This window comes from Musa acuminata, chromosome BXJ3-8, assembly GCF_036884655.1.
Source record: "Musa acuminata AAA Group cultivar baxijiao chromosome BXJ3-8, Cavendish_Baxijiao_AAA, whole genome shotgun sequence".
Lineage (NCBI taxonomy): Eukaryota > Viridiplantae > Streptophyta > Magnoliopsida > Zingiberales > Musaceae > Musa > Musa acuminata.
In genome coordinates this window covers 6,103,804-6,118,496 of record NC_088356.1, presented here as the reverse complement: position 1 = coordinate 6,118,496, position 14,693 = coordinate 6,103,804, and the positions used below count along the sequence as shown (strand labels likewise).

The 14,693-nt window shown below is 35.5% G+C and overlaps 1 protein-coding gene across 5 annotated transcripts; it reads right to left on the bottom strand.

The window, feature by feature from the left end:
- Window positions 1–663: 663 nt before the first annotated feature.
- On the bottom strand, window positions 664–14,428 carry LOC135582584 (serine/threonine protein phosphatase 2A 57 kDa regulatory subunit B' theta isoform-like). Of its 5 annotated transcripts, none has more exons than XM_065165061.1 (9): window positions 14,126–14,422; window positions 9,704–9,849; window positions 9,371–9,596; window positions 9,162–9,231; window positions 7,526–7,822; window positions 7,192–7,378; window positions 5,649–7,081; window positions 1,150–1,449; window positions 664–972 (listed from the first exon to the last, which is right to left on the bottom strand). In XM_065165061.1, the coding sequence occupies exons 7-9, from the start codon at window positions 6,852–6,854 to the stop codon at window positions 937–939; spliced, it is 1,542 nt and encodes a 513-aa protein (XP_065021133.1). In that variant the 5' UTR covers window positions 6,855–7,081; window positions 7,192–7,378; window positions 7,526–7,822; window positions 9,162–9,231; window positions 9,371–9,596; window positions 9,704–9,849; window positions 14,126–14,422; the 3' UTR covers window positions 664–936. The 5 variants fall into 5 exon arrangements, with proteins under 5 accessions (XP_065021133.1, XP_065021131.1, XP_065021130.1 ...); XM_065165059.1 differs by having other exon boundaries at window positions 1,095–1,449; window positions 9,704–10,188; window positions 14,126–14,421; XM_065165058.1 differs by having other exon boundaries at window positions 1,095–1,449; window positions 14,126–14,421.
- Window positions 14,429–14,693: the final 265 nt, after the last annotated feature.

Genomic DNA, 14,693 nt, shown 5'->3' with positions numbered 1-14,693 from the left:
GAGTGCTTATGGATGAATGAGATAGGAAGATTCCAAGGCAAGAACAAAGCTTGAGATGAGAATACAAGAGAACATGTGGGTCAATACATCTTGAAAGTGCTGCCAAAGTTAACATTGACTATGGTAGGGTTTTGTCTCATCAGTTTCAAAAACTGCTAAGGTTCTTCAACATTTGGTCAAAAGTTCCTCCACTGGTCATATAAGGTGGTGGGAATCTTGTCATACTTGAACAATCTGAAATGACATGTTGGTAAATCATCAAGTCAAAGTCTATTATGGCATATGGACAATATCACAGTAGGAGACTAGTGGAAGAAGAAAAAAAGATTCAGTTGGAGATCTGACCAAGTTTTAGTTTTGCAAGTTGATCTTTATCCCAAGCTTCTATTTTTCTTGATCCTGATAACTTAGCAATTGTTACTTTGTAGCAGCCAAACTGCCATTTTGAGTCTGCAACTAATGAAAAGAAAGAGTAGAAGACAGACTTTGAATTCTGATCCTACTCAAAACTTGTATATTATAACTACAAGCTTCTGACAATATATATGCATGCATGTCAAATAATTAATCCTTGATGACACCAAACAGGCCTATTTATCAAAACATGTTCACTGAAGAATATAAGCCATCAGCAGCCTATCAGATAAAGTTTTAACCCCAGCAGAACATAACAAGGTATCAATTCATTCATCCAACACCTTGATCAGGTCCCATTTACAAAGAAATAAGGACTGGTTTAATAAAAATACCAAGTCATGACCAATTCACAAAACACAAATGGGTAAAACAGTTGCCTGCAAATTCCAACATCACTCTTTGGACCGTCAACAAAAAACATCATAAATCATCAGTCGCGTGGTCTTCCTGGAGTAGTGAGACTGAACACCCACATTCTACTTTTTGGTCATTCTTGCTGCAGCATCTTCTTTTTTTTCTTTATCGTGCAGTAATAACTTCTGGATCCTCAAGGACCTGACAAACCAGACAATTCAGAGGCATTAAGCAGAGCAAACAATCTTGAACATCCATATCAAGACCCATAAGCTCATGATTACATCGAGTATATTGAGCTATCACATGGAAATGGCATTAACTGGAGGAAACTTGATGTGGTAGAGCACGGGGAATGATCACACTGTCCCTGCTTACAGCTTTTGAAGCAGCAATTTCTTCAAGGCGCTTCCATGTGGCTTCACGTTTCATTATGTATTGCTTGTCTTTAGCTTCATCTTCCTCAAACTTCTTCAAGCACTCCGCAACCAGTTCAGGATCATGATCAGAGAAAATCTTCCGGACATTGAGTGTGAGGCTCTGAACAGCTTGGTTCCAGTGGCTCCTTGTGTTTCTTTCCAATGCTGGAAAGATGATTGGTAGTATTACCTTATTATTTTGTTTGATCAGGTTTTCAATATGATCGTTGTTCCAAAGGAACAATGCTCTTTCTGCTACCTGCATAAGGAGCAACAAAGACTTAAAGAGCAAGTTTACATAATCAGAGAACTTGACCTCAAAACAGGAAAACATGCACCACCAAGATCTTCAAACTATACTCAAATTTTATGGCAAATGGCATGCAGAGGTCTATATTATAAAAAAACATCTTGCTACACCCCAGTTAACATTTTGGGGACTATAAGTACCAAAAGAACTAGGCTAACTGATATCCTAGTTAAATTTAATAAAAAATTATGACAAACCTCTCTAGTTCTTTTATAAATTTATATCACATCTATTTTAAGTCTAATCATCGACCATGGACATAAATTCTTTGTCCTAATTGAAGTACACTGGAAAGATATACCTCAAAGTTGGATTGTGTGTAGCATCTCATTAAATAATGCAAAATAGTGACATTGTTCGACCGGCGAACTATCCATTCTACAGCTATCCTAAAATTGGGCCCAGTAGCATCTTCCAAAACCTTTCATCTATAAAAAAATATCAAATTTAAAAAAATTTAAGAACTAGAGATTTCTTAAGAGAAACTATCGAATTGAATCAATTTTTTAATGTGAAAAATTCGCAGAGTTATGTGTGATGTATACAGCAACATATAAAAACAATTCCTATATGCATGGCAGCAATAGATGTACGCAAGATTCTTCAGATAAAGGAGGCAATGCCATTGACCTCAAGATACACAAAGTGGTCCTACATGTATTACAGTTTATAGCATATATCTAAAGCTAATGCTTCTATTCTTCTATCCTGGTTTAGGTGGAGGAAACAATAAACTGAGCCAAGCTAAGATAGGTACAGACCAACCAATTGCTCTTTTCTTTTCTTTTTTTCAGTTGCCGGGGTGGGACTTTAATTCAATAATATCATCAAAAGCAACACATCTTTTCTGTATACATGCTGGTGCATGATAACATCATAGTAAGCAAATTAGCAATGCTATGACTGAACACATGATCAGACTAATTTTACCTTTTTGAAGGGCTATTCTTCAGGTAATTAATCTAGACCTTCTAAGTTCTAGGGATGGTTAAGGTGTAAAATTTTACTAGTGTCACCCACAGTTCATGCATGTACAAAGACTGAGCTACAGATGTCAGTTGGACATTTATATAGTTTCAGTTGGAAACCCTACACGACTATATTTGCAACATATTCCTCCATATCATTATCATTAAAGTTTCTAGTTGAGACTTTACATCATATAATAATAGCAAGACTTCATAATCCACAATAAATTATTTCTATAAGAAAATATCAATTAGTTGCTGAACCATTGATAATCCCATATGCAATATGATATTGTCACCTAAGGGACAAATTCCATATATCGTCTAAATGGTGATATATCATCCAAACTAATAAATATTAAAGGATCTATATAGGCACCTTCAGTCATTGATGGGACAGGTTTAAGCCCACCAAGGAATCATCTAGGCATCTATGTGGACAACAAATATCCCACGGAGAAGGTTCAATGAAAAAATAAAACAAACAAAGATAAAATTATTGCTCAGCAACCAATTGCTTTTTTCTTGTTTTTTGTTCTGGTTGGGATTGGGTGGGTTGAGAAGGAAGGGTCATTGATTTGATATATCATCAGAATTAACAAACTATGTCTGTATACTTAGTAATATATGACAGTATCAGAACAACCAATTTTGGAGTTCCAATAATTTATCACAAGAACTTACATTGTGAGTTCAACAGCTATCCTTCGAGCTAACCAATTTAAAATTTTGGGAATGGTAAACATGACAAATGCACTAGTGCGATCCACAATAAAGCATACACAGCGAGATAGGATATGCTATTGATACTGTAGATAGTTTCAATTATAACTTCAGTACCACTGCAGTTACAACGAATTCCTCCATAGCATTGTCAATCATTAGAATTTATAGCTGAGAATTTTTTTACCATATCTTAATCACAAGACTTCATAATTTGCAAAAAAAAATATGATATGAGAAAGATCAACTTCTTGTGCAATTATTAAAAATCCCATACGTAATATGTTTAATAACACTGCTTTTATCACATGCTGGATGAATCCTTTAAAAATCTTGAAAAAGGTGGTATTCTGTCCAGATTGTAAATCTAAAAGGATCTTTATGGATACCTTAATAACTGATGGGTAGCTTCAAGCCCATAAAGAAATCATCTAGTGTAAATATCGAAGATGCCATGCAAAAGGTTCAATCAATGAAAACAGAGCCGGTTGTGTAACACATAAAATGAATATCTTAATAGTACATCTTAAATATAAGCATCTCTTCTGATAAGCATATATCTTAATCAGTTCAAGGCAAGATTCTGCAAGTTTTTAGTCATACATACTCCAAGAACTAATATTTATAAGTAATTGTAAGGCCTTACTAGGTCTAGGAGGCTGCATTCTTCAAGGTTTTGGTGACATATTTATATGTTGTTATTTACATGGTCATCAAAAAGAAAGTACGAACCCAACACAAATCAACAAATTGTAATATGCTAGTAAAGGATTTCAGTGTTTCAAGAGCTAATCTATCAAGACTCCTTGGAATAGTTAAATTTAATTTTAAAAGTGTAGAATCAAGCCCCAAAGGTACTTACTGATATGTACAAATATTCATTACTCAGATTGTTATTGGGCAGAATATTGCAAATTCTATGAAATTATAGCCATTGGGTAGAATATTGCAATGGATGTTGTATTTGTGAACCTTCAAATGATGTTCCACTCTGCACTAAGAATGTTCAAGTTTTAGGGATCATTGACTTGGCATATTTGTAACCATTTTGCTCCAACTATCATAAATGCTAGCATAACAAGTACCAGTGCATGTTCAATTTTCATATAACTTACTCAAACAGAAGCAGTAAACATAAGAATAACAAGTTGTTGTAAAACCCGACTATTTGATGTCATCTGGGTTTTTAACCCATTCAGCTCAGCTAAAGGTGACATCACTAGTCAAATTAAAAGCATCTCAAATCCCTTGTTGTTTCTAATACAAGACCTTTCACGTCTACTCTTCTATTTCTATTCTAACTCATTTTAACCCCATATATTCATCTCAATATTATCACACTGACACTAACGTGTCAATATGCTATCTCAGTATCTCCTAAATGTCCACCATTCTAAAAGTATATTGAAGTTTGTAACATTTTAGATTTCCTTTTTTCAATTTAAGTGGCACATAACACTCACAAAACACATTGAGATCCTCTCTTTATACAAACCGTCCTACTTTAATCCTATGAACAACAGCTTCTTCAAATTTCTCTTCCTATGCAACAATATAATTCCAGCATAAAAAATGCTCATGTGATTGTGCTTGTGTTCATAATCAATTGATGATGTAATAATTTATGATCCTGAACAATTGTGACGGATTGATGATCATGAACACAAGCACAATCTGCACAATTCATATTGAATTATATATACTTAATTCTCATTACTCAATATCTTAAGCATGCTTTACTAAATCAATATTATCATGCATTTCATCTACTTCCTTGTGAAATGAACCATTAAGAACCAACTGAGCCGCTATAGTATCAATCAATAATAAACATTCCTAGAAATCACAAAAGCAGAGTTTCAGTTTAAGGAGGTTTTGGCCCCTGCAAACTTGATATCAAAGTGAAGTGTCAACATTTCCATAAGTATCAGATTATAGAAACTGGATAGAGATAGTGATATTAGAAAGCCTATAAGGCTTAGTGGACATACCCTAGTATAAAAAGACAGAATAAGAAGTGGGTGAAAAAGTAGAGTATGCAAATTCATCAAAACTCGGCCTGAAAACTGACCTCTCCAAGTGCAGTAGAGTAAATATGTGACAAGAAAATGAATTGTTAATCAACCTAAAGTATCACACCGAAGTTACAGTTATGTCATTGCATAGCCATACAATACCATTTAAGATGACAACCTAGAAAAACTTTGAAAGATCAAATCAATCCACCTTATGGAGACTATAAACAAAGCCTCAAAGAGAGAGAGAGAGAGAGAGAGAATTTGCCTCAAAAATTAAGATATGTTACTCAATAGCTTTTTTTCCACAAGAAAAAGAGGATTTGCCTTAAAAAAAAGGTAAAAAAAACTTAAAGCAGGAAAATATCAACAGAATGATGCACAAAGTACATGTACCAGTGCATAATTTGGAATTAGTTCTGAAAGCTGAAAGGATTGCTACCTGAAAGTGAGAACTGTTCAAACATCGAGCAATCTGGCGGAATAATGGAACCATACACCTCTGAAAATCTGCAGGCTGAGTTGCTTCTAGGACCTCTTCTAACTCCCCCAAGAACATGACTTCCTTTGAACTATTTGTAACAGGCCAGTACTTCAGCAAGCCCCTTATAACAGTATCCACAAGTTTGCAATCCTTTTCAATAAATTGAGTTATGGAATATGATAACTGCTGATGGTACATACCAATGCACCTTGGCTTGTGAAGTGGGATTAGTGCACGCACAAGGAACAATTTATGCTCTTCCTTTAAAGGCAAAGCAAATCCACTGATTATACTTCCTAAAATCTCCAAAAGCTCTGCAATTCCATTGTGCTTTTCTGTTTCGAAGATAAACCGATAAAAGATGTTGTTAATAGCCTTTCTGATAAATGGGCGGTGCACCATAAATTTACCATAAACACGGTGAAGTATCGTCTTTAGGTAGTCCCTCTCTCTGGGGTCTTCAGAATCAAAGAGATCAAGGAGCTTAAGAACAAAGGAGTGATCTATATATCTTTTTGCTAACTTAGCATCAGTCTCTGGAGATGCAACAAACCGTAGAAATAACTCATAGACAATCTGTAAGTGTGTCCATGCAGGGTCCATTACAGGTTCCTCCTCTTCTGCATCAATTTTTTCCAAAACCATGTGTTCTCGAGGTGGAATAGTTAGATTCCTAAACAAGTTGATGGACACCATCTTGGTTGTCTCTTGCATGACAGTCTCTGGAAACTTCCCACTTGCTGAACTCACATAGTCAACAAGCTCTAACAGCGTCTGTCGCTTTATGTCTTTCTCTTTCAAGTTCTTTGATGGGTCAGTAAAGTCAAACACGACAGAGCATAAGTCCAACTTTCGCATGAACAAGATCTGCTTCTCAGAATTAGGGACATCCTTAAAGCTCGGCAATGCTTCGTAGACAGGGATTACACAATTTCCATTAAGCTTCAAATTAACAGGTGGAGCATATTTGTTTAGATTATTTAACGCAGGACTCAATCCAGGAGGGACCTGACTGCTTGGGTTTGTGATCTTACTGGTTTGCAAGTCCCCACTTCTTGAGCTGCTTGAAGATGACGACGGAGGCACTGACCCACCAACTGAATCTCGACTATCTGACGACTTTGATGGCTTTCGAGGGAGACGATTTAGTATCTGCTTAATCATGCTTGAACACTGGCTATTAAGTCAAAGAATAATACAGACTTCGATGCCTTAAAAATGTCTCCCAGGGTTGAATCTGTTATGAACAATAAGTTTCTTGGCTGGTCGATGCTATTTACAGCCTCATATTCCTCCCTTCCCCATCTTCCATTAGATAACAAAATGGGGCAATTTTTGATATGTTCCTATGCCAGTTCCATATCAGGACAAAGATGACTTTTTTCTTTCACCTAAACCAGTTTTCCAAAGAAATCCACGATCAACGGCACAAATTTCACATGCAAAGACCCAATAGCAAGCAGGGATCAAACAAAAAACGTGAAACAAAAGAAAGATCTACCGTTTCGGGATGCAGCTTATCTCGATTAGTTAGACTGCCATCTCCGCTGCAATCAAACAACACCGCCCCAGCGACAAAATCAACTGCAAAACCCAATTCGTCCAAGAAACCAAATTTCCCCGCTCGCCCCCAAACACGACTTAAAGGGCCGAAGCAACCCGGCGACGGTCTGAAGCGATCGAGATGGCTATTCCAAGCAAGAATTGAAAAGACCACGCACCCAATCAGGCAAAGTCAAAGACGAAGGACGATCAAAAGATAAGCCTTTCCCTAATCGAAGGCGACACGACCCAATTGCAGAGAGGAAGAAGGGAAAAAAAAAAAAAAACCCTACCTCTCTCCCTTCGGTACTCGAAGATGCGGTCTTTCCTACTCTCGCTTCTGCATCGGCCTCTGCTCCAATTGGAAGACGAAGAAGGGAGGGGAAGGAGCGACGACGTAGACTCTCGAGTGGTTTCTTTCTTGCCCCTCGCTTGGTTCCCAATCTATGCGATCGTTCGCCGAGCCAATTGTGACGGCCAAAAGAAACATCCCAAAACTTCGAGTTCTCCAAATGCTCGGGTCTTTGAGCCAAGAAAAGTCATGTCTCCTCAAATGGTGGAGCCCATCCGCCACCTCACCTTCCTTTCCCCTGATTGGATGTTCCAAGATTATTAGTTGTTTCCAAAACATTATTCTCAGAGCAACTGTTGAGGGAATAATTGCATGATTGAGTATATCACTTAATTCTATAAGAAACAACATTCTTACCATTTGCCTTTATCAAATCAAATCTGATAGCCAAGAAGAGAGAGAGAGAGAGAAGTGAAGAGAGGAAAAGGTTGCATCTCATGAGGCTCAATAATGGTCCACCTTCCCTTTTGGTTACAGTTTGCACATGTGCTTCCTTCATGTGTCTTCAATCTCAAGTAACTCAAAGATAACATCATTCAAAAGTTGCCAATTTAGAACTTTTTTTCTTTCTTTCTATAAATATTAAATGATGAAGACAAGATAATTTTTTTGTAAGCTAAATTAGTAATTTTTAATGTTATACTTAGCTTTCACAGGACATTAATGTAAATTACGAGTTTCTACTAAAATTAACTATGTATATATATATATGTTAGACTTAAATTTAGAAAGATAAGTAAGAATATAATCAGCTTTTTTTTAATACATAAATATATGATTTTATCAGAAAGAAAAAAAATCAGTCCATCTTAAATATTAAGCCAAAAATTTAGATTTACCTATTTTTATTCCGATACAAGAATACATATTTCATATTTATGGGGATACAATGTATGTATACTTCACTCATACATTAATAGGGGAAATGCTCCCACACTCAAATCGGTGGCTTTCTCATCAGATCGACATATGTTTTCACATACATCATATGGATCATCAGATACCTGTAGATGATGGATGATTCGAAGGGTTTACCTCACCACATCATAGTCTTTATTCATGACAAATATGTTTATCCAAGTAGAGATTTACTGAAATGCACAATAAATTACCTCATAATCCACAATTCACAAATAATTATGTTATATTTATCACAAAGGAAACCTACTTCACAAAACAATAATTATCCATCGGAATAGATCAGAGAGAGAAGAATCCTTAGCAGAAGAGAATAATCATATTTATGTGTGCTGATGTAGTAAAGATGAATGCTACACTAAAACGACAAGAAACTTCTTACCCATGTGAATGAAGTGAGATACCAACGAATCAACCATAATGGTTTATAATATGATTACAAAATATTTCTCTGGCACTAAAGGAGACAGCATCTGATAAATTAGTGCTACAGAATTTGGTAAAATTGGATAACTGACAAATCATCTATTGCATTCTCCATATATATATATCAGAGATTTTTAAAGTAGAAATTTAAGACAAGTACAACTTGTTAATTGCTTCAAATGACATAACATAATAGACGAAGAGTATAATTCTTTTTTATAACAGAGGATAACCTGGTGGCATGGGACTTTGAAGTCTGTTCAAATGGTCAAGCTCCGGTGAGATACTTGGATGGTTAAGATGCTGTGTGCAGTTAAAGAATTAGAAAATTATAAATTTTAGAAAAATTATTGTTAAAGGTGCAAAGAGAGAGAAAGCTATACCCTGCTTTCTCTGATGATTTGATTTCTATAGTTTTCAACAAGCAATCTGGTAATAATACCTGTTTTCCCGTCAGTCCTAACTCAGGTTCAAGCTCTTCATCTGCAAGCAAATAACTCATGCATGGAAGCTGGAGTTTCAGTTGATTTCTTTCTTAGATACAAGTTTTCTTTTCTTTGTCCCACGTGGAAAATGCTTGAAGTCACTGGAATCAGATCCTCTAGACATGACTTAGTCTTTAGCCAGATCCCCAGGGCATGTTTGTGCTCCACTTGTTTACCAGAAACCTGCACCTCAAGACAGACAGCAAGGATGGATAAGTAGATTCTGATGCAACTTCTTATTATGGAGTTCTGACAAGAAATTAAATAGATGACAAGCATCATTAGATTACCTGGAGCAATATTTCAGCATCCTGATCTCCCTTGTGCTGCACATGTTCAGACATTTGGCTACACAACAGCCACTTGAAACTTTATCTGCCATCAGTGTGATCCACATGCACATATCCAGGAGCATTAATTCCACTTTGTTTTCAGTCTGAAACAAAAGCAATGTCATCCACAGCCTGGTCTCTCATCAAGCGATATTCTACCAACTAAATCAGTCACAGTCTATGACTTTACCGTTCACCCCAAAAAATAGAAAAGAGACATCCAATTGACTAATTTTTTGACCAAAATTCACATCATGCTGTAATACTCTTAGGTGTCATGGACCGAGGGGCATTCAGCTATAGCTTAATGTTTGACTGCAGGATATAAATATATGCCCTTGAAAAACTGTTTCTGGTTTTGCTTTCATTGAACGAGTGTATTGCTGGTTCTCATCTCGCGTAATCTGATAGCATCTCAATGGTGTCCTTAGCTCCTCCTGGGACTGATACCAGCATAAATAGCGATCATAACAATTTTTAGCTATTGAAAACGCATATAACCCTTGGAATTATAAGCACGCAAGATTATCGAGTAGAATATAATTTCGTAACAAGTCCTTTCCAAATCATTCCTCCTTTCTCTAGAATCCTGTGGTGTCAACAGAAAGGTGTAGAGCTTTCCAAACCAACATTTCAGTCCTTAAGGTTATTTATTCTCTTACATAGTTTTTCCTTGGTTAGCAGACAAGTTATTTCGCAGATAATTTAGAGGGCTGGCATAAGGTTGATGATCTGGTAAACCTTGCACAAGGCCTTAATGTTAATTATGCTAAATGGTCAACTGCATATTTATGTAAAATAACTTGGACAGTGATCCATAGTGCACTAGTGTCCATGAAAAAGCTTGGAATAGAGATGCAACACAAGAATATGCCATACATGCTCGACCAAAATAAGAACTTTATAAAGTAATGTTCATTGATGTATGAGATAGAACCATATATTACACCTTTTCTTCTGTGACCCACTAAGAATTTAGCTTTTAAGGTGCCTCTGCAAGGAGCATATCGTGGTATACTGCAGTTGTCTGCAGATAAGGAATATAATTTGCCTAAAATGGTCCTATGTAAGTACCAAAGATACATACTTAAACTTTTCAGTGATCAATTAGTTCATTGGTTCTTTGTTTAGAGGAAATGAATACCAATTCTTCCAATCAATTAAAGCTCCTATGCAAAAGAATCTTGTCCACAAAACACAAAAGTAAGTTGGTGCTAATTAATTCTGTTCTTTGTGATACCCACCATATAGAATATTTTTGAAGCTATCACCATGAGTCTCTTGTTAAGAACTTCTAATAACTATTTTACTGAAGCTGTAACAGAATATATTCAAAGCAGGCTGCTTCCGGGTCTAAATTATTCTGCAACAGATTGGTATTTAAAATGCATTTTTATTCTCCTATACCTCACACGATAAGGCATCTCCATCTTTGACATCTTTCATCATATTAAAGGATGTGTCTTGTTGTCCGAAAGAATTATTGCTTTTTAGATTAAGATTAAGTTAAATTTAGAGGCCTGTTCAGTCTTTGGCTAAAAATGAAGATGCACTTGAAATTGATTTGAACAATTTAAAACAGTAGAAGCTTTCGTCATTGCAACCCCATGTAACGTACTAGCTAACTTGAATAAGTAGAACCTGTTAATTAGACCCAAACCACTTAGCACAATTTACTAGTAGGTTCAAAGTATACACCTGGCCCATATTGGAATCGTCTAAGACTGATACCATTAAAGATGGTTTACTGGCCCAGTTCAAATCCGGTGGGAGATGAATAGAATCAACCCAAATCGCCAAGTGTTTGTCAATTTCAGCCAACGAAGAAAGAAATAAAAACAAGGGAGAGGTAAGAGGCAAAGGACAACAAAAGGGAAACTGAGATAGAGGAAAGACAAGGAGAGAAATGTGACTGTGACAAGGATATGATCGAGATCTTGATACCAATCAGATTGAAGGTGTCACAAGGAGAAGATAAGATAAAGCAAGACTTGTTTAGAAACAAAAAAGAAGAAAAACATAACCCCTTCACCATTGGATGACACACTCTGTAGACACAGCTAACAAGGGCCCTGAAGCATGGTATTTACATCTTTAACTTGGATTTAAATATTTATGACAAAGCATATCAAAATGTCCTATCTATCATAAATAATAATGTATATTAATATTTCAATTATTTTTTATTATTTTTTAAGTGTCATACCGGAGTATACCATACCGGTCCAAAAGGGGATCAGCATAGGGTCATGGCATCTAAGATATGTTTCCTTGTTTTTAACTACTAATTTGAAATATACTGATAGCTATTTGGAAGGTATAGATGGAATACTATCAACCTACTCCTACGGGTTTCACATCACACTAGGTACAAGATTCAAAGCACAAAAATTTACGAATTAAAAGCACCAAATGTCCTTAAAATAAGTGAACTACATATTATTATCTAGGCATTCAAACACTGCACCTGACAGATTTTTTTCAAATTTATCTTTATAAATTCTTTAAGCATTTAAAAACTTGATAATAATTGTGAAACTTCATATTTTAAGATATTTGGGAATATTTATAATACTTATGATGCGAATTTGTTTTTATTGAATGTTGACTTTTGGTGACAATCATGATGGACTTACGGTCTCAAGTATGTTGTTTCACTCAGTTTGTACTGATCATCATGGTATAATTAGTGATATTAAAATAATTATTCATCTCACTTATTATAAGTTACTTTTACATTACCTTAAGTTTTCAAAATTATTGCATTACCAAATGGATTCTTTCTAGAATAATAAGTACAACTCATTGATGACTTATTTTGTTAGTCATTAGCTTCGACTACGTATTCTAACACTCAAATAACCTTCAATGGTTTTTTTATTGATTATCCACGTCATATCATAATTTCCTTTTCGTTTGAGGATTTGATTTATCAACTTATGTGTTCTATGCTGTATCAGTATCCGACTTTCTCTTGTATCAGTGCTCCATAGATTATAGACAGGTATATAAGAAATTACACATGAAAGCTATGTAAAGGATCACAATATGAATATGAAAGAATAACTGGAAGATTTAGATACATTGAGAAATAATTGACTGAGGAATAAAACTCTATAACATAATATAAACGCATTGCAAGGAAGAGACTATTGAATCTAAGATCAATTAGAGAAGAGATGGATGGAACATGTATCCCTTTCCCAAAATCTATATAAAGGCCTATCTGACTATGTCACCAAATGACCAAGTGGATGCATCCATTGCAGTTGGGGTAGCATGTGACACCGCCATGCAGCCTATCAAACAGACCTTTTCTGTATTTGACAATCTCAAGTTCCAGTTTAGCCTAATGTTCTCTTTGACCCCTCTAAATCTTTCCATTAGCTTTCCCAAGTGATATATAATATGGACAGATAAGAACATTCAACAGGAACACACATGAACAAACCGTTAAATCATTTTCATTTAGATTATAATATACAATAGACATCTGAAGGAAATTGATCATTGAGCTGTATCATTCCTTAGCTCTCAACTACATTGTTTTTCTTTAACCAAAGATTTCTTGTGTTTTTAAACCTAAATTAACTTGAATGATGCAATTAAGGAAGCCCTGGAAGTTTTTAATGGAAATAGAAGTTTGACATTTGATAGTACAACTATAAACTAACTATCACAAATTATAAAGGTCAAATTAACTTCACTTACACCATGACAATCTGACAATTACGGGCTTCCATTACAAAAATTTCCATCCAAGAAACCAGCCCCTTCAATGTACATATATTATTTCATCATTCAAATTGCTTTACATGATGTTGCTATTGAAATATGAAGTAGTTGTCTCTAAAACCTCCCAGAAGTCGGTGCATTGTTGCATAATTATTGGGTCTCAGGTTCGAGCCTTGTACGTTGTTTGATGTAATATAAATTTCTTTCTAATTTTTTGTGTAAACAAAAAGAAATATGAAGTTGTTTGAACCAAACATGTGAAATATTGGAGGCTATTTCACTAAATATTTTTAAGCATTAATTGGATGGTATTTATTGGTCCAACCAATCAACAATACCAGGTGATATAGGCAAGTAAACCATGCACTGGTCTTTGTAATTTGATTCCTTTTTAAACTCATACAATTACTTGCAATGTCATGTGATCTTCCAATTTGTAAAATAAGAAAAAAATATATATTAGGGGAATATAGTTATAATATTTGTTGCAAATGTTCAACATATTCAGAAGCATTTCCATATAGTTATAATATTTGTTGCAAATATTGCATTTTATTAATGAGCAATACGGAAACGATGATTTCTACCTAAAAGCAAAACAGCACCGAAATCGAAGGATTTAGGGGAAAGAATAGATTTCCGCACCTCGCTGCTTTCTATTACTCACGGCTTTGTCGTTGTTGCTTCTTCCTTCTGCTCTGTACGTGGGCTGTGATGGCAGAACCGAAGAGGTTTAGGCCGATGTTAACGAGGGCGACGGCTGCGCTGACCGCCAGAATCCCTTCTGCTCTCCTCCACTTCGTCACCGCCCGGATCGATCGTTCGAACGGGAGCAGAGAGGAAGCCGAGAGTCCGAGGAACCGCCGATGGGACTTGGGGGAGGTTCAAAGGTGCGGAGCCAGATCGACCGTTGGATCATGATCGAAGGGCTGGATCTTCCCGCACATCCGTGATGGAAAGACCGGTTGATACTTGGCATCCGAATGACGAATATTATATTGAGAGTTGATATGTTTCTTTTATTTTAAATTTAAATTAAAAAATTATTTTAGATTTTTCTCGATTTATGTCTCCTTTTTTATTTTAGATTAATTTTTTCTATATCTCAAAATATCTTAATAGGATGAATAAAAAGACTTTCATTGATCCCATTACAATATTTTGAATAGAGTTATAATCGATCTTATTATAATATTTTAAATAGGATTATAGT

What these genes read in the sequence shown, in the direction of transcription:
- LOC135582584 (XM_065165059.1), bottom strand. Translation starts at nt 6,854, where the DNA reads ATGATTAAGCAGATACTAAATCGTCTCCCTCGAAAGCCATCAAAGTCG. An exon ending in TGAACAGTTCTCACTTTCAG is followed by an intron (nt 1,450 to 5,648) that starts GTAGCAATCCTT and finishes CTCCTTATGCAG; the next exon opens with GTAGCAGAAAGAGCATTGTT.